At 39.0% G+C, this 20,901-nt stretch overlaps 1 protein-coding gene across 1 annotated transcript; it reads right to left on the bottom strand.

The window, feature by feature from the left end:
• Positions 1–17,152: 17,152 nt before the first annotated feature.
• LOC103960794 (ATP-dependent Clp protease proteolytic subunit-related protein 2, chloroplastic) lies at positions 17,153–20,218 on the bottom strand. Its single transcript, XM_009373276.3, has 9 exons — positions 20,050–20,218; positions 19,886–19,929; positions 19,722–19,794; positions 18,897–19,017; positions 18,585–18,722; positions 18,371–18,487; positions 17,899–17,967; positions 17,694–17,789; positions 17,153–17,493 (listed from the first exon to the last, which is right to left on the bottom strand). Exons 1-9 carry the CDS (start codon positions 20,124–20,126, stop codon positions 17,356–17,358), a joined length of 873 nt encoding a protein of 290 aa, XP_009371551.1. The 5' UTR covers positions 20,127–20,218; the 3' UTR covers positions 17,153–17,355.
• Between the last annotated feature and the right edge of the window lie 683 nt (positions 20,219–20,901).

Below are 20,901 nucleotides of genomic sequence, written 5' to 3'. Positions count from 1 at the left end.
CGCACACTGAACACTAAGTGCGAGGGATTCTTGAACGGCCAACTCATCGGACCGTCCTGAAAGCAGCTGACTATCTTTGGGAGTGAGGAGGTTCCTAGCTACTATTGTAGCTGTTGTGGCATCCTGCATCACGGAGTCTTCACCTGTAGGAGGACCGTTAGAAGATAAGAAAGAAGGGTGCTATACGTTACCTTGACGCGGTGATGCGAGAATTATACGCGCACAAATTAAACCCTCTTTTTGTCAATTGTAGTATAAGTATAAGTAGGGATCGTTCTGGACCGGGGATTAGGAGGGATTGTTAATCACTTGGATTTTTGACTCAAAAACGTAAAAACAATATAAAACACTAAACTAGACTCAAAGAATGTGAAACTAAACGTTAAATCATTAAGACAAACCAAAAGACTCAAAATTCTATAAAAACACAAACTAAATTGATTTCTAACTAATTTGACAATAAAGTAAAGGGGGGATTGTGTTTGGACGAGATTAAATTAAATGGACAAATTGTAATTAAAGGCAAAACGTAAATATGAATGAGATGAAAATATGGATGATGGAATAGCCAAGGGGTTCATCTCCACACATGTTATACTTGCATACAAAATTGATTCTCAGTTGGTCTTTCGATAAATTATGGAACTCGACACTCCAAGTTAATTAGGTCCGCTTAAATTAACCTTCAAATTTCCCTAGAATCATTGAATTGGATGAATATGCATCGCAAACAAATTATTCCTAACAAGTTCTCTATATGAACAGCATGATAAAGATACAAGTTAGAATCATTACGTTCTTTGGAAATTATAAGCATCGACAAGGCATTTGTAACTATGAAAAGCATGATACTCGTGCCAAGAATTCATTTAACGCGATTGTTTATAAGCAACCTCCACTACTTGTGAATATAAGTTCATAACGATTAGGTGAAATTCACTTATATTCTAGCGTCAGATTTATGCATGAAAATTAAGCGCGCATTCTTAATAAACATTCATAAATAAGTTATCAATCAAACGGTTAAACAAATTGAATCCAACATTCATGAAATCCCAACCAAAAGTAATCAATTCATATTGCAAGTATAACCATGGTTTCGAATCACCCCCTAGCTAAAGGGGGATTAGTTCCTCATACCTTTGAAATCAAAGAAACACCTAAACATTCCAACAACTCAAAACTTGAATTGTATGAACGTTTAAGCACTCTTCTCTTCCATTCCTTATACGTACAAAACAAAGAGAATTAAAATGAAACTTTGAAATCAAAGAAACACCTAAACATTCCAACAACTCAAACTTGAATTGTATGAACGTTTAGGCACTCTTCTCTTCCTCGTTGTTGTAGCACAAGGTTTAAGGATAGGTTGGTTGGGGGGATGGAAGTGTGGAATGGAGTGGAAATGGAGAAGATGGAGAAGGGGAAGTGTTTGTGTATTACAATGGAAAATGAGATGATTTGGTGAATGGAATGAATGGGTATTTATAGGAAGAGAATGGGTGTTAATGGATGTTTGTTTAAGGTATTTGGTGGAAGGGAAAAGGTGTGGATGGTGGGAATTATGGTGGATGGATGGTTTAGTGGATGTAATTTAGGGTTTATTTAGGTGAATGTGGATGCATGGTTTAGTGGATGTAAAGGATAATGGGATGGTGTGGAATTAAAAGCTAAAAAAATGGGATAATGGGCATTTAAGTGTGAATGGAATGGTGGGATGCACTAATGGAAATTATGGAATGGAATGGTGGGATGCACTAATTAGGAGGAAGAATTAGGGTGAAGGGCTTAATGCATGGATTTGGGCCAATTAGGGTGAAGGGCTTAATGCATGGATTTAGGCCAATTAGGGTGAAGGGCTTAATGCATGGATTTAGGCCAATTAGGGTGAAGGGCTTAATGCATGGATTTGGGCCTAAAATGCCCCCCCTTGCACGGCAAGGGAAAGGACTTGGGCTAAAGCCCTCGGCATTGGGTGTTAAGGGCCCTAGGGCCTTCGTTTTGCGTCCTAAAGCGCCTACAAGGACTTCAGAGTGGCTAGAAAATGCGGACGTTTAAGATTAGGAAAGGTTACCAAAACGGGAAACTTAGGGTCAACTTTCCTAAAATAGGAAGCCTTGTTTGAGTAGGATTCTTCGTTTTGGTAAGAATTCATCGTTGGAGTAGGAATTCGTCGTTTCTTCAAGTCTTCAACTCATTCATTCCTCTTTCACTCCAAAAGGCTCCAATTTGCATCTTCTTGCACACTTTGGCCTTATAATCTGAAAATACACAAAAGTGGCCTTAAACACTAAAACAACTAAGTAAACACAACGTAAATGCACGAGAACAAGCTAATTAAGTCGCATGAATATGCTCCTATCAAATTCCCCCACACTTAACTTTTGCTAGTCCTCGAGCAAAACAAAACAACTAAAGTAAACAAAACGCCACAAAACAAACAAAACATAACCTAAACCTTCCAACGTTTTCCTCAGGGATTTCCAATGAAACATGACATGTCTAAGATCATCACACACATAGCTTTTAGTCTTCTTTCCCCTCAAGCACATACTTACTCATAGTCACCATTCGCTAGTTCGCATTTAATCAATTAAAACACATTTTGAATGTAGTAACATGCCTTAGAGAATTCCCTCAATTCCTCACTAGTTATGCACTCAATTTTCACTCAGATTTTCTGACTACACACCCTACACTAGTTATATGTGAGCAGATTGATGTAAACATGAAAGACTAGTACTCACATACGTTATAACAAAGAACGCAATTTCTGGAGTAATTAAATGTGTTTAGATATGATCTCATGAATGGAATGCTACTACTTAGATGCGAGAACCAGTGACACCATATGCTCATACCGAATTCAAACTCCACAATTGAAATGCATAACACTCAAGATAGAAGTCAAGGGTTGTAACGGGGCTTGGGGTGTTGGCTAACAAGGAAAGGTAGGGATAAACAAAAGTTCTTTAAGCAATAGTAAGTAAAGTAATGAAATTAAGACCTAGAATTCTCTTAGAATGCAGAAATCAACTTTTAGACAAATGGGGAAGATTCAAACAAATCTTAGGGCCTAATTCATTGTTTTGGGCCCTTACTTCAACAAACAATACTTTTCAACTCTTTTTCACTTCTTTTTCTTTTCTTTTCTTTTTTTTTTTTTTTTTTTTTTTTTTAACCATGCGTATGGCACATAAACTCACATCCATAATCCTTCCCCCACACTTATTTTCTGCAACACATTAATCAAAAGGAATTCATTGCTTACTATGCTTCAAGAACAAGGGTAAGGATGGTCCTAATCTAGGCTAGGTGAGGATAATGTGGGTTAACAAAGAACATAGGCTACACAAGGCTCAACGGGGTTAAATCCTACAAAACAAATGAAAAGGCAAATATGGCAATTTGGCTATGGTGGTGGTCACTACACAACTTCATCTTGAATATGTGGTATGCAAATCAATGACATGCTTTGAATGAAATGGGCATGAGTTCTAGCATTTGGAACTAAGTGATGAAACGCCTTCTAAGTAGTAACCAAGCAATGAATAATGAGATCATACAACGACTTAGAAAACAATGATGCATAGATTATAACTCTCCAAATAACGTTTAGGCTCAAGTCTCATAGGGATGTAGCGTTTGTTTAAGTTCCTTCCTTCAAGCATGTTACAAAAACTAATTTTTTCTTTTGTGATTACATGTGAATTCGTAAACTATAACTACAACCAAGCATAAACCAAAGAGTATATCAAACGTCCAACCATATTTGTAACTTTCTTTAACCATCATGCAATTAAAAACCAAATCCTCATCATTGCGTTGGAAGGTGACCTACGACACAAACAAACACACAAAAACAACTCTTTTTGGGTTTTTCAAAACAATTTTTTCAAATTTTTATGGTATTTTCGGATTTTTAATTCAACACACACTAAAACAGTTTAAAAACATTTTAAAAACAGCAAGGAACAAAACTTGAAGTTATGGGTGATAAAATCCAACAAATTTGCATCAACATACTTAGTTACCCCCCCACACTTAAATCAAACATTGTCCTCAATGTTTTAAGCTTAAAACACACCAAACAAAAGAAAACATATAAAACAACAACTAAACATACTAAACATGGCAGAATGTATCTATCAAAGAGAAGAGTTTTAGAGATGCAAATCTGGTTGTGGAGTGTAAATTCCATCTTCTCCTTGGTGATTGCAGTGAGGCTTCATCTTGAGTGATTCCACAGGCTTACTCTTGAAATGCGCTGCTCCCATCGTTGATTTTCCTTTGTGCTACTCGTGAACTGGGTAGCAGGCTTCCTTTGGTCTCCCCCGAAGGTCTGAGCTTCCTCCTTTTATCTGTTTCTTTGTTCAATCTCTCCAATTCGTATTGAAGAGGGTTAGAGGATAGCTCGGCAAAGCTAGGTAAGCAACCAGGGAATAGAATCCAGATAGACTCCAAGTGCCGGCTGATTGCTTCTTTCACTTTGCCATGCAAGTAATATCAAGGACAAAGGAAAAGACAGGGAAAGAGCATGATATGAGATACCTTTGCTTTTGCCCTTGATGATATGAGATACCTTTGCTTTTGAAGAAGCGGTGAATGAATCAGCACATGTATTTGTGGTGCTGTTTCCTCCTGGGTCATCTGTACTCCAGGCATCTGGTATCATCTTTGGGGAAGAAGAAAGAATAGAGTATTTCGAAAGGCTTTGCTGGGAGTGCGCCCTCAGAGGTGAGAAAGAGTTGGGCATTTTCTTCAGTTCTGCTTTGCCAAAAAATGAAGGTCGACATATATAGGGAATTCAATAGCAAGTGGTGGTACTGTTCTTTTACCGTTGTCGACAAACGTTTTGATCCCGCAAATCCGGCTTTTTGAAATAGTGACGACTCTTCGATCTTTGAATTTGCCTCTTCGATTTCTGAGCAGTCGCCCCTTCGATTTCTGAACGATGCCCTTCGCTTTCTGAAAGACACGTAGCAGCGCGGATGCGGCTTTGTCTGAGATCTTTTGACAAGTGGCACGCGTTTTCTGCAAAGCCGGGAGTTTTCGACAAATATGCACACGCTTTCTGGAAAGCCGGGAGCTTTCGGCTTTGTCTCCCACGTTTGTCGGCTAAAGTGTGCAGCTGATTTCTCGCCTTCCACGCGTCTTCTGAAAAGCTGGGATTGCGTCTGACGAGAAGAGTGGTGTCTCTTCATTCTGAATTGGTGAACGCCTCTCCTTTAATAGAGGTGATTGATCACCTTCTAGCATGCACTCTTGAAAATTGCCCAGAAATCGTCTCCGGCCCGTTTGAAAATCTACTCCGTCCACCCCTTCTCTTTTAACTTAGTGAACAATGGCTAGCTCATCCAACCCATCGAACCTTTGCTTAGATTTGAGTCTAAGCAGTGATCCGGTCGCGTCTCGTCAGGGTAAGGTATGGTGCCCATCTTTCTTATCTTCCCATGGCCCTCTTACAGATGAGGACTCTGTGATGACGGATCCCACAACGGCTACGATAGTGGCTCGGAACCTCCTCACTCCCAAAGACAGTCAGCTGCTTTCTGGACGGTCCGATGAGTTGGCCGTTCAAGAGTCCTTGGCTCTTAGCGTTCAGTGCGCTGGCTCTGTGTCCAACATGGGCCAACGCCTTCTTGCTCGCTCCCGTCAGGTTGAATCCTTGATGGCGGAGGTGGAGAGTCTTAAGCAGGAGATCAAACAGCTTAAGTATGAGAACCGAAGTTTGCACGTGCTTGCCAACAATTATTCAACAGGCATGAAGAGGAAGCTTGACGAGCTTGATGACCGTCAAAGGTTTGCAGCTTTCTTCCAGAGGCACCTCTTTCCTGGGTCATCCAGCGTTCCACCAAGGTTTGGGGCCTTGAATGATCTATCTTTGGTACCTCCCGCTCCGATGCCTTCCGCTCCGATACCTCCTGTTCCGATACCTCCTGTTCCGATACCTCCTGTTCCGAGAGTGTTGCCACGTAGTGGGGCCTCAAGTACACAACCTTTGTGAAGACTCCATCTTTCTGCCATGTTTTTTTTTTTTTTTTTTTTTTCATCACTCGGAAATCAATAAACAAGCTTTATTTACTGTATTGGGTTGCCTCCCAAGTAGCGCTTTCTTTTACGTCTTGCAGCCGGACGAATAACCCAATCACTCCAGGATATGTTCACGAATCGGATGAGAACTCCGAGTCATGAACTAGTACCTAAAACAAGAAACAAAACAAATTTAAGAATCTGGAAAAATAAAAACAAACGAAAATAAAACAATCCAAGGGATTAGCAAAGTTGCTAATCCCCGGCAACGGCGCCAAAATTTGATGCGAGAATTATACGCGCACAAATTAAACCCTCTTTTTGTCAATTGTAGTATAAGTATAAGTAGGGATCGTTCTGGACCGGGGATTAGGAGGGATTGTTAATCACTTGGATTTTTGACTCAAAAACGTAAAAACAATATAAAACACTAAACTAGACTCAAAGAATGTGAAACTAAACGTTAAATCATTAAGACAAACCAAAAGACTCAAAATTCTATAAAAACACAAACTAAATTGATTTCTAACTAATTTGACAATAAAGTAAAGGGGGGATTGTGTTTGGACGAGATTAAATTAAATGGACAAATTGTAATTAAAGGCAAAACGTAAATATGAATGAGATGAAAATATGGATGATGGAATAGCCAAGGGGTTCATCTCCACACATGTTATACTTGCATACAAAATTGATTCTCAGTTGGTCTTTCGATAAATTATGGAACTCGACACTCCAAGTTAATTAGGTCCGCTTAAATTAACCTTCAAATTTCCCTAGAATCATTGAATTGGATGAATATGCATCGCAAACAAATTATTCCTAACAAGTTCTCTATATGAACAGCATGATAAAGATACAAGTTAGAATCATTACGTTCTTTGGAAATTATAAGCATCGACAAGGCATTTGTAACTATGAAAAGCATGATACTCGTGCCAAGAATTCATTTAACGCGATTGTTTATAAGCAACCTCCACTACTTGTGAATATAAGTTCATAACGATTAGGTGAAATTCACTTATATTCTAGCGTCAGATTTATGCATGAAAATTAAGCGCGCATTCTTAATAAACATTCATAAATAAGTTATCAATCAAACGGTTAAACAAATTGAATCCAACATTCATGAAATCCCAACCAAAAGTAATCAATTCATATTGCAAGTATAACCATGGTTTCGAATCACCCCCTAGCTAAAGGGGGATTAGTTCCTCATACCTTTGAAATCAAAGAAACACCTAAACATTCCAACAACTCAAAACTTGAATTGTATGAACGTTTAAGCACTCTTCTCTTCCATTCCTTATACGTACAAAACAAAGAGAATTAAAATGAAACTTTGAAATCAAAGAAACACCTAAACATTCCAACAACTCAAACTTGAATTGTATGAACGTTTAGGCACTCTTCTCTTCCTCGTTGTTGTAGCACAAGGTTTAAGGATAGGCTGGTTGGGGGGATGGAAGTGTGGAATGGAGTGGAAATGGAGAAGATGGAGAAGGGGAAGTGTTTGTGTATTACAATGGAAAATGAGATGATTTGGTGAATGGAATGAATGGGTATTTATAGGAAGAGAATGGGTGTTAATGGATGTTTGTTTAAGGTATTTGGTGGAAGGGAAAAGGTGTGGATGGTGGGAATTATGGTGGATGGATGGTTTAGTGGATGTAATTTAGGGTTTATTTAGGTGAATGTGGATGCATGGTTTAGTGGATGTAAAGGATAATGGGATGGTGTGGAATTAAAAGCTAAAAAAATGGGATAATGGGCATTTAAGTGTGAATGGAATGGTGGGATGCACTAATGGAAATTATGGAATGGAATGGTGGGATGCACTAATTAGGAGGAAGAATTAGGGTGAAGGGCTTAATGCATGGATTTGGACCAATTAGGGTGAAGGGCTTAATGCATGGATTTAGGCCAATTAGGGTGAAGGGCTTAATGCATGGATTTGGGCCTAAAATGCCCCCCCTTGCACGGCAAGGGAAAGGACTTGGGCTAAAGCCCTCGGCATTGGGTGTTAAGGGCCCTAGGGCCTTCGTTTTGCGTCCTAAAGCGCCTACAAGGACTTCAGAGTGGCTAGAAAATGCGGACGTTTAAGATTAGGAAAGGTTACCAAAACGGGAAACTTAGGGTCAACTTTCCTAAAATAGGAAGCCTTGTTTGAGTAGGATTCTTCGTTTTGGTAAGAATTCATCGTTGGAGTAGGAATTCGTCGTTTCTTCAAGTCTTCAACTCATTCATTCCTCTTTCGCTCCAAAAGGCTCCAATTTGCATCTTCTTGCACACTTTGGCCTTATAATCTGAAAATACACAAAAGTGGCCTTAAACACTAAAACAACTAAGTAAACACAACGTAAATGCACGAGAACAAGCTAATTAAGTCGCATGAATATGCTCCTATCACGCGGCGCGCCCGTATCACTGCTGAGACTCAATTCTAAGCTAAGGTTCGATGGGTTTGCCATTTTTCAAAGGTGTTCAAGAGAAGGGGTGGATGGAGTTAAATTTCAAAGGGCCGGAGACAATTTTCAAAAATGGGCAGTCTTCAGAGTGTGTATGTTTGAGGTGATCGGTAGCTCTATAAAAAGCCAAGGCGACGCGTCCACCAATTCAAAAAGCCGGAATTTCCTGCGCAAAGTTCGGCGACGCTTTCTCTACTTTGCAGAAAACGCGTTCACTTTGTCAAAAGATCTCTGACAAAGTGAAAACACGTGGAGGCCATCATCGCAACTACACATCTTTAGCCGACAAACGCAAAGTTCGACGACGCTTTCTCTACTTTTCAGAAAAAGCATGCAGCTTTGTCAAAAGAGCCGCATCCGCACTACTACGTGTCGTTCAGAAAACGAAGAGGCGTCGCTCAGAAATCGAAGGGGCGCCAGCTCAGAAATCGAAGAGGCGTCGTTCAGAAATCGAAGAGGTGTCCATCAGAAATCGAAGAGGCGTCACTATTTCAAAAAGCCGGATTTGTGGGATCAAAACGTTGTCGACAAGGGTAAAAGAACAATACCACCACTTGCTATTGGGAAATCTCTATATATGTCGACCTTCATCTTTTATGGCAAGGCAAACCTGAAGAAAATGCCCAACTCTTCCTCACTTTTGAGAGCGCACTCCCAGCAAAGCCTTTCGAAATACTCAATTCTTTCTTCTTCCCCAAAGATGATACCAGATGCCTGGAGTACAGATGACCCAGGGGGAAACAGCACAACAAATACATGTGCTGATTCATTCACCGCTTCTTCAAAAGCAAAGGTATCTCATATCATCAAGGTCAAAAGCAAAAGTATCTCATATCATGCTCTTTCCCTGTCTTTTCGTTTGTCTTTGTTATTACTCGCATAGCAAAGTAAAAGAAGCAATCAGCTGGCACTTGGAGTCAGTCTTCCGACAGCCGGGAATCCCTTTCCTGATTGCTTACCTAGCGTTGCTCTCAAGTAGTCATCTTCAACGGTTGATACACTTCCAGAGAAGGGACCACTTTTGCAAAGGGGAGCAAGTAAGGCAAGTGAAAATGACACATTGAAGCATGTGGAGACAAGCAACAACTGCATATGCTGAGCTATCCTCTAACCCTCTTCAATACGAATTGGAGAGATTGAACAAAGAAACAGATAAAAGGAGGAAGCTCAGACCTTCGGGGGAGACCAAAGGAAGCCTGCTGCCCAGTTCAAGAGTAGCACAAAGGAAAATCAACGATGGGAGCAGCGCAGTTCAAGAGTAAGCCTGTGGAATCACAAAGATCCAAGCCTCAATGCAATTACCAAGGAGAAGATGGAATTTACACTCTATAACCAGATTTGCGTCTCTAAACTCTTCTCTTTGTTAACTACATTCTGCCATGTTTAGTATGTTTAGTTGCTTTTTGTGTGTTTACTTACGTTTTGTGTGAATCTATGCTTAAAACATTGAGGACAATGTTTGATTTAAGTGTGGGGGGGTAACTAAGTATATTTATGCAAATTCGTGGGATTTTATCACCCATAACTTCAAATGTTGTTCCTTGCTGTTTTAAGGTGTTTTTAAGTTGTTTTAAAGTGTTTTAGTATGTTTTGTTTTATAACTCCGAAAATCACATAAAAATTTGAAAAACATGTTTTGAAAAGCCTAAAAAGAGTGTTTTGAGTCGTTTTTGTGTGTTTGTGTCTTAGGATACCTTCCAACACAATGATAAGGATTTGGTTTGTAATTGCATGACTGTTAAAAAGAGTTATAAACATAGAGAAAAGTTTGATTTACTCTTGGTATATGCTTGGTTATGGTTATAATGTATGACTTCACATGCAATCATAAAAGAAAAATTCGTTTTTGTAACATGCTTGAAGGAAGGAACTCAAACAAACACTACAACCCTGTGAGACTCGAGCCATTACCTTCTTTGGAGAGTTATAATCTGTGATTCTTTGTTTTCTAAAGTTGTTGCATGATCTCATTATTCCTTGCTTGGTTGCTACTTAAAATGCAATTATATCATGATAGAACTAAATGCTAGAACTTATATCCGTTTCATTCAAAGCATGACATTGAATTGCATAACATATATCAAGATGAAGTTGTGTAACCACCACCATAGCCAAATAGCCTTACTTCCCATATTTCGTATATGTTGTAAGTTTTAACCCCGTTGAGCCTTGTTTAGCCTTTATTCTTTGTTTACCCACATTTTCCTCACCTAGCCTAGAGTAGGACTTTCCTATACCCTTGTTCTTAAAGTATAGTGAGCATGACTTAAATGAATTCCTTTTGAGTTACATTATGCAAGAAAATGAGTGTGGGGGAGTAAAAGTTTGTTCTTACGTTTATATGTATGTTTTGAGATTCAAAAAAAGAAAAGAAGAAGAAAAGAAAAAAAAAAAAAAAAAAGAGTGAAAATAAGTAAGAATGAACTCACGAGCGTTGATGGTTGAAGAAAGGGTCCAAAAAGTTGAATATGGCCCTAAGTTTTGTGTGACTTTCCCTTGGGTGTTCAAAGTTGACTTCTGCGTTCTTAAGGGAATTCTAAGTGCCTAATTCAATACTTTGCTCACTATTGCTTTAAGAATGTTTGTTTATCCTTCACCTTTCATTGTTAGCCAATACCCTAGCCCCGTTACAACCCTTTGACTTCTATCTTGAGTGTTATGTGTTTCAAAATGTGGAGTTTGGAATTGATATGAGCTTATGGAATCACTGGTTCTCATTCTAAGTAGTAGCATTCCATTCATGAGATCATATTCATGTCATTATCGTAAATCCAGAAAATGCTTTCTTTGTTATAACATATGTGAGGTACTAGTCTTTCATGTTTACATCAATCTCTCACATATAACTAGTGTAGGGTGTGTAGTCAGAAAATCTGTGTGAAAATAGAGTGCATTCTAGTAAGGAATTGAGGAAATTCTCTAAGGCATGTTACTACATTCAAATCATGGTTTTAAATGCTTAATTGTGAACTAGTATGTGGTGACTATGATTAAAAATGTACTTAAGTGTAAAGATGGCTAAAATCTGTGGGAATAATAATTTTTAACTTGTCATGTACATTGGAAATCCCTGAGACGATTGTTGGAAGGTTTAGGTTGTGTTTTTCTTGCTCAGTGTCGTTTTGTTTTTGGTTTCTTTTGTTTTGTTTTGCTCGAGGACCAGCAAAAGCTAAGTGTGGGGGTATTTGATAGGAGCATATTCATGCGACTTAAATGGCTTGTTCTCGTGCATTTACGTTATGTTTCTTTAGTTATTTTAGTACTTTAAGCTATTTTCGTGTGTTTGTAGGTCCAAAGGGCTAAAGGAGCAAAAAGATGCATTTTGGAGACTTTTGGAGCACTTTTGGGCTAAGGATGGATAGCCTATGCTTGGAGCCAAAGTGTTGGACGAAATTGAAGACCAAAGTGTTGGAACCTTGTTCCCTTTAGTTTTAGGACATTTAAACCTTTCCTATATCCTTAGCCGTGCATAACATTCCAACATTCCACTCCTTCATTTCAGCCACACTCCCACATATCATTACTTATCATCACCACTTATCACTTATCATAATCACATATCATTACTTATCATCACCACTTATCACTTATCATAAATCATTACTTATCATCACCACTTATCACTTATCATAATCACATATCATACACTTATCATCACCACTTATCACTTATCATAATCACCCATAATCATTCACATAAATCAGCCACATGCATTCATTCTTCATAATTCAACCTAGCTGTCATGTTTCCCCTTTCATCATTCCCTCACATTCTTTAATTCAGCCAACACATGCTTACACATGCATTTTCAGCACCAAAGAATCATTGCACATGCATTTCCAACCCACATGCATCATTTAATCATTCAAACATGCAGCCACATTCACTTTACCTAGCTGTCATGTTCCCTCTCCCATCCATTTTCAGATTTCCACCAACCAATCTAGTTGTCATTACACATGCATTCCCTTCTTTAATCATTCCTAGCTGCCATTCACATGTTCTCCCATCCCTTCTCTCCCTATAAAACCATGCATTGCATTCATTCAATTGATTCATTCTTCCATACACATTTCAGTCACAAACACCAACCATTCCCTTGTGCCATGCTCTCTCCCTAATAATCCAAACACCACACCAGAAATCATCCCATTGCCGTGGCCTCCTCCTTCCATTTTCACCACTCCCCAAACCATTCACACCATCAAACTATCCATTAGACCTTGTGCTACAACGAAGAGGAAGATAAGAGGGCCTAAACGTTCATACAATTCAAGTTTGAGTTGTTGGAATGTTTAGGTGTTTCTTTGATTTCAATGTTTAATTTCAATACTCTTTGTTTTGTACGAATGAGGAATGGAAGAGAAGAGGGCCTAAACGTTCATACAATTCAAGTTTGAGTTGTTGGAATGTTTAGGTGTTTCTTTGATTCTCTTTGTTTTGTATCATGAGGAACTAAACCCCCCCTTGGCTAGGGGGGGATTCGAAATATATGTTTATGCTTGCGTTTTGATTTGATTACTTCTAATTGCATTTCATAAGTCGTGGATTCAATTTGTTTAACTGTTTGATTGATAACTTATTTATGTATGTTTATTGAGAGTGCACGCTTAATTTTCATGCATGAATATGACGCTAGAATATAAGTGAGTTTCACCTAATAGTTACGAACTTATATTCACAAGTAGTGGAGGTTGCTTATAAACAATCGCGTTAAACGAATTCTTGGCATAAGTTTCATGCAATCATAGTAACGAATGCCTCGTCAACACTTATAATTTTCATAGAGCGTAATGATTCTTGCTTGTATCTCTATTATGCAATCATGTAGGGGACTTGTGGGAAATGTTTTGGGTTGTCGTATGCAATCATCCAATTCAATAACGTTAGGAAGATTTGAAGGTTAATTTAAGCGGACATAATTAACCCGGGGTGATGAGTTTCATAATTTATTGAAATGCAATTGGAAATCTTTTTATTATGCAAGTGTAACATGTGTGGAGATGAACCCCTTGGCTAGCATCCATTCATTCCATTTCATCAATTTCATATTTACATTCTGTCTAGTTTATTAACTTGTTTCGTTATTTCAATTTTCCTCCAAAACAAATCCCCCTTTAATTTGAAGTCTTAGATTAGTTAGAAAGTGTTTTGATTTGTGTTTCTAATTATTTTGATTCAAGTTTTCATCCAATTTCGTCCAAATTAGTGTAGGTGTTCAAAACTGCCCAGAAAGTGGTTTTTAGGCAGTTTTGAGTCTTCTAGTTGCTGTTTTGGGTTTTAGGTTTGTTTAAGTGTTTTAACTTTTAGTTTTGCATTCTTTGAGTCTAGTTTAGTGTTAAAGTGTCTTAATTTGTGTTTTAAAGTGTTTTGAATCAACCTTTAATCTTAAATTCGTCCAAATTTGTGTTTAAGGTCAGAAACTGCCTAGTTAGTGTTTTTAGGCAGTTTTGAGTCTTTTGAACCTGTTTTGAGTCCTTTGAGTCTTTGTGAACGTTTTTAACTTTGTTTTTATGTTTTTGAGTCAATTTAGAGGTTTTAGCAAGCCCTCCTAATCCCCGGTCTAGAACGATCCCTACTTGCATCCTTACTACAATTTGACAACAAGAGGGTTAATTTGTGTGCGTATAATTCTCGCATAAAAAATGTCACTCCTCACACTACCCATATGAAGACTTAGTGTGGACAAGGAAGACCATCATTACAAAGAACATGAACTAGGGAAAATGAAGGTCTGTCAACCCAAACCACATTGCACATTTCCCTACATCGCTGCGACGCCAAGAGGTGCGCAGCCTGGTTGGCCAATCTTGGAATCTAAGACCAGCGACGGTCATGGAAAGACTCTCCCAATCTAACAAACTGCATAAGTACAGGGAAAGCTTCCCACCTGCCATTCGAAAGCGAGTCCCGCAGACATGAGATTGCATCAGAGGAATCAGATTCAATGATCATTGAATTCCAACCCAACTAGTGACCCAACTTGCAACCATGCCTAATAGCCAGCGCCTTTGCCATAGCCACACTCCCAACCTTCACTGGATACCTGCCTGCACCTAAAAAATGGCCATCATGGTTCCGTTCAACTACTCCAGCAAAACCCGAGCTCGAATTCGCTTCCCAACTAGCCTCCACATTAATCTTTATGACCTCCAGGTTTGGCGGAGTCCACGTAACTGGAATCACTGGTGATCGAGTATCGGGTGTTGTGCGAGTGCGCAATGACTGGTTAGCATCCAAGAAAGCCCCAATTGAAGTGGAAATTGCTAGTACGACCTACCTGGGATTGATTGGTTGTTGGTTGAAAAGAAAGTTGCATAGTGTTTTCCAAATGTGCCAACATGTAAAAGCAATATAAGACATTAACCGTCTCTTGTCAGACTTCGATCCGTTAGCCTTTTCCAGGCAAGCATGCAGCTAATTTGCCCATGTGGTGACTTCATGATGCTGGATCCTCATGCTCAATGTGCCCCCGAACCACACCACTTCCACCCACGGACAGAGTAGGAGAAGATGCTTTATTGACTCGTCCTGAGCATTGCAAATAGGACAGGTAGGAGGTGGAGAGGATTTTTTTGAAACAAATTTGCCATGGTAGCAACAACCACATTAAGAGTCTTCCATACTGCACACCCATTTCCAAATAGAGCTTGGAATGGTGGCGGAAGTAGAGGAACTCATATTCCTTGGTGGTCAGTGGCAGCCAAGAGCCCAATGGTAACCTGAGCGAATCATACAGGTTCCATTTTTCTCGAAAGACCACACTAATCTATTGTGAATCAGCAGGTCCCCAATGGTTGTCTCCAAAATCGCCTCATAGTCCCGTGGTGACACAAAAGATTTCAAGAATTCAATATCCCATTGCCCAGTTGCTGGACTAATCAGAGAGTGCACCCGTAAATTTCTAGTGACTGGCACCGCGCTCAACTGTTTCGGTTTGCCTGAGGGGATGTGTGGGAGCCATCTATCATTCCAAACCAGAACCTTTCGACCATTCATAATTTGCCAGTGAGCGCCCCTTAACAAGATATCTCTTCCCACCAATAAACTGACCAAGCCCAGGAAGCTCTCCCTCCCCTCTTAGCTTCAAGGAAGGAGCAATTGGGGAAATATCTAGCTTTAAGAACTTTCACCCCCAACGAATTCCGCTCCGTAATCAATTGCCAACATTGTTTTGCCAGAAGAGCATCATTAAAGGTTTCAAAGTTCCTAAAACTGAGTCCACCTTCAGCCTTTGATCTACACAACCTCTCCTTAGAGACCCAATGGATTCGGTGTTCTCCACCCCATTGCCCCCACCAAAATTGGGAAATCATTGCATCGAATTCATTACAAAGCGTCGTGGGGAATTTAAAAAGGTTCATTGGGTATGCCAGGATTGCTTGCGACACCGCCTTGATCAAAACCTCCCGTCCTGCTTGTGAGAGTAGAGATTGTTTCCAACCTTGAAATTTCCCCAAAAGTGTCTCTTTCACATAGGCCAAGCCGCTTTTATTCGACTTGCCCCATATAGCTAGTACACCCAAATAGGACTCTGGGTCTCCAACTTTCACAATGCCCAGGATGTGATAAGACCTCAGGAACATTGCCTCCAAAGAAAACACTTGATTTCTGGTTGTTGACCAGTTGTCCCGACGCCAAACAGTAGTGATCGATTAACTGAATTAAACTCCTACAGTTTTCCTCTGTTGCCGTGAGGAAAATTAGAGTATCATCAGCGAAGAACATGTAAAAAAAAAGTGCTTAAAAGCAATTGGAAGCAAAAAAAAGTCTCCATACTTCTACCAAAAACGCTTTTGTAACTCAATAACATGTTTAACTTAATTTGCAAAACACAATTGAAAGCGTTTTTAATTGTCAAAACACTTTTAGTCATTCGATAAACATTTCCAAACAGACATTAGGAACGTTATGCACAAGTTGGCTTCTCAAACACTTATGGAAATTTTAAATTCAAAATTTGGAGTATACAAATAATCTACTTTCCTGGAAAATCTGCAGACGCCTCTATAATATACATATATTCTCAGGGAAAACTTCAGAATTAAACTATCAACATCCCATCTGTTTGTAAAAACCAGGGCATGAGGTTTGCTGGGGTACCAACACCTATTTTTCTACTGCTGTTTCTAGCTTCTCTGTTTGTGTTTTCGCTGTTCAACATCATAATTGTTGCGATCATTGTTGGAAACCATAGGCGCCATCTTCTGTGGAAGCTGACGACATCATATCTTTCGTGTATCATTCGTATGAACTGGAAGAAGACGGAGCTGATGATGCTGAGGATACAAAGAGTGATAAAACACTCAAGTTTGGAGGGTTATGACAACTGTAGTGACCATGTTGATGACGACAATGGTGGTGAAAGTGAAAGTGACGATCATTTTGATTCAGATGCTTACAATGAAGATGATGACGACAATGGTAGCGAAGGCGAGATTGGTTGGGGAGACATGGATGAATATGACTATAATTTGGAGAAACGAATCGAGCTTCATTGATAGGGTTAACAAGGGATGGAGGGAACAGAGGTTAAGGGATGGTCTCTCCTATCCCTTACAGCTAACCTGCATGTGAAGTATTTACAAGCCCTTTCAATGGATACCGGCAAAGCTGAAACACGTGATTACTGTCGCATGTGGGAGTAAAAATGATATAGCACCCTTTTTGAGCAAATAGTTAATTCCGAAAGTCTTAATGTGTAGTGTTCCTACAAATATCAGAGGGAAGCAAATTCTATGCAACAATTACGACTGAGCAATAGTTCTGTACTACAGACTTACAAGTGAACTTCAGAAATATTTTGAATACCATAGGTATCGTCAACCAATTTGCCAACCGAGCAATTGTTGTACTAACCAAGACCTGATCCGCTGTCCTTGGGAGGTGCATCAGCCTTGATACGGGGTGGCCTAACAACACGATCAATGAGCCCATATTCAAGAGCCTCCTGTGCATTAAAGCGCTTCATCCTACTTAAGTCTTTGTTAATCTGCATGTACACAGTTCAGAATGATCATTCATACTATCTTATAATGCTTAATTTTGCAAATCGTAATATCTCAAGCTTGTGCACCCCTCACTCAAGCAAATAAGTTCTTCGTGGGGTCATAAAACTGCTTTTTTGGTCAATAGTCATAAAACTACCTAACCCAAAAGCGACTGTTGGATTTACTTGTCAAACTAGCTAACCTTTTCAACTGGCTGGCCTGTTTTCATAGCCAACTCATTAAACAGGTAATCTCTAATTCTGAGAAGTTCATTTGCTTCATTTTGTATATCATCAGCCTGCCACAAGATTTCGTAGAGACTCGTGAAGACAATAAGGACAAGATGTCGATGAACATGAAAGACATCTACAGGAGCATTTTTGGGCATTGACAGGAAGCAGTGATACCTGACCACGAGCAGCCCCGGCAGGAGACTGTAGAGCAATTCTTGATAGTGGCATTGCAAAACGATTTCCCTAAACAAGGCAGAAATTACAAAAGTTCGAATTTCAGAGTTCAACCATCTTATAGAAAGATGAAATTCAATATTTTTTAAGTCACATAGAAGATGAAGATATTCCATCAAATCATCAATGTACAAGGTTGTAAACAACATGTATGAACAGACAAGCTCAGATAGCAATGAAACAAAACAGACACAGGAGCCATCGTCAGTCATTTTCTAAAGAAAACTGGTCAAACTCCTCACCATATCTAATTCCCCCCCATTATACCAAATCATCGTCGCACTCAGCTGTATTAGCTATGGCACTTCTGAGGCTAAGAAAAGACAATAAAAACTTATGTCGACCCCTTCATGATGAGCATTAGTACCAATGGACTTTATCATCCTGGACAGAAAAATGAAAGAACTATTACCTTCTCTCCAGCGGCAAGAAGAAAGGCCGCTAAATTATAGGCATAGCCCACACAATGGGTACCAACAGGACTTTTTAGGCTCTGCATCGTATCATAGATAGCCATGCTTGGAGTAAGCTGCAAATGATGCAGGTTTTAGATATACGTATGTCACAAGGAAAAACAATACCAAGAAAAAAGTAAAAGAATTTGACATGAAAATCTGATAACTCACATCTCCACCAGGACCATTGATGTACATATAAAGCCTTTTCGAAGAATCTGTTGTGTCAAGGTACAACATTGTTGCCAAAATTTGATTGCTGAACTCTTCATCTATGTTTTGCCCGATGAAGATCACACGTTCTCGGTACTGCATTCCCAGTAAACAGAAGCTATCTTAGAGACACAATAAAAATGGTATTCCAGTAAAACTCAAGTAGTTGAAGTCCATACAGAAATCTCCACGTAGGATGTCGATCAATGTATTCTTTTTAACAAACCGTCTAGATGTTCATTTCATATGGAAATAACAGCAATGACTTACTAGAGCATTCCACAAATCAACCCATTGCCAAGTTCCCTCACCAGGAGTTCTGTAGGGAACTTTTGGTGTCCCTATAGGCATCATTCCAACTTGTGCTCGTGAAGGCCTATGGTTTCGTGTCCTGAAAAGTGCAAATATAGAGATACATCATCCGTTCTTTAACATACTGATTAAGCAATTTAAACTACTCCCAGAGAAAAAAATAAAATAAAATAAAATAAAACCAAATTGAGCTCATGAAAACAGTTATATACAGGTATACTTGGGGGCATGCTAAACTATAGGAAAACAAAGAATTGCAACCTCTATTTGGAACTTGTTGGCTATATAATCATCCATGTCTTTGCAAACTCTCAACGATAGCCGAAATATTTTTTCATAGAACAAACAAAGAGGTTTAAAATGCACAATATGTGAACGTCTTGTTATAATTTTGAACTCTATTATGTTAGTACCACAAAAATTTAACCAATCTCATTGACGCTGCACAGCTCAAAGTTCAAAGAGAATGCCGGAGGGGGGTGTGTACCAAAGTGGAGGTTTCTTTAACAATACAATATTCTAAACTACTCTAACTTGCGGAACTTGGGTGCAACGGGGCAGGCACACTGAACCTCACCAACTAGCCTAACCCGCGTTTGCAAAACAAAAGTGCAGTTTAAAGAAGCAGGATTTCGCTCCACTAAGATAATTAAATCCCTACTGGTGGTCTCTTGAAAAACAAGTGGCCACCACCCATATATCGATATTACGCTAATTTTCGGAACAGACCCATCGAACTGCAGAAGAATTAAGCAAAATTATCAAGGACCATAATTTAGTTACCTGGGTTGAAGGCTCTCATTAACTTTTCCGTAGAACTCAACCGTCAAGTTAGGGTTTTTAGCACCAAAAGTACCTTAGTTTTGTCAATAAACAAAGAAAGAATTAAGATGGATTACATCACCAAAAAAAAAGAACAAAATTAGCTCAGGAAACCAGAGGATTGCCTAAAGACTGAAGCTTTAATCCCGAATAATGCTTCGTTGCACAACTGCGGAAGACAAATGGATAATAATTACAATTAGAAACACTAATCTTTTTTAATTTTTGGGATTAGAAAACGAATTAAAAGAGAAAACAAGAAAATCCCATGAGAGAGGAGAGAAAGAACCTGGGAGGAGGAAGGGAGAGTCTAGCTTGGGGATGAAGGCCTGGAGAAGTAGTCGTTGGGTGAAAAGAGACTGCCATTTTCACCACCAGAGAGCGAGCAAGTGAGATAGAATAGGAGGAAGACGAAGGGAATAGACTGAAGAGACCCGATCCACTACAGCCGGCAACAGATTTACAAGACGACAATAAAAACAATAATTCCAACTAATTCAAGTCATTTAATGCTCTTATTATTTAATTATATATAGCATGAAACAATTTTTCGTAAGAGCAACTCCATCCTTAAAGATTTTGCGTCAGCACCCAACCCATTTATCCACTTCAGTGAACAGTAATAGATCCTAATGAACAGTAATAGGCCAAAACATCTCCACCCCAAAAAAAATGTGTTGGCACCCAGTCTAAAAATGCGCTAGCACAAACGATCTCCACCCCTACAAAATGCGCTGGCACCCAGTCCATTTAAAATATTAAATAATTTTTTTATAAAATAATAAATAAAAAAAATAGTTTTAATTTCGGATAGGATTTTTAAACAATCTCGTCACGCCACATGTCATTATCCGAACGTACTATTTTGTGAATAGATTTCCGCTAAGATTTTCAACCAATCCCGACAACCCACGTGTCACTTCCTGTTTACAATAATTTAGGCAAGATTTCGATAATATTTTTAACCAATCTCGTCACGCCACGTCATGTTCTTCTCTTTCTCTCTATTCTTCGTGGGCCCACAGTTATTTTTTCATAAAATATATATATATATATATATTTTTTTTTTTTTTTAATTATTATTTTCTTTCCCTTTCCTTCTCGAACCCATGAATAAACCCTTTCTCCCTCCTACCATTAA

Source organism: the organism of the source record quoted next, unplaced genomic scaffold, assembly GCF_019419815.1.
Source record: "Pyrus x bretschneideri cultivar Hongxiangsu unplaced genomic scaffold, Pyrus_bretschneideri_v1 Contig3, whole genome shotgun sequence".
NCBI classification, from domain to species: Eukaryota; Viridiplantae; Streptophyta; class Magnoliopsida; order Rosales; family Rosaceae; genus Pyrus; species Pyrus x bretschneideri.
Note: the sequence above shows the minus strand (reverse complement) of the source record. Positions and strands in the feature narration are given on the sequence as shown.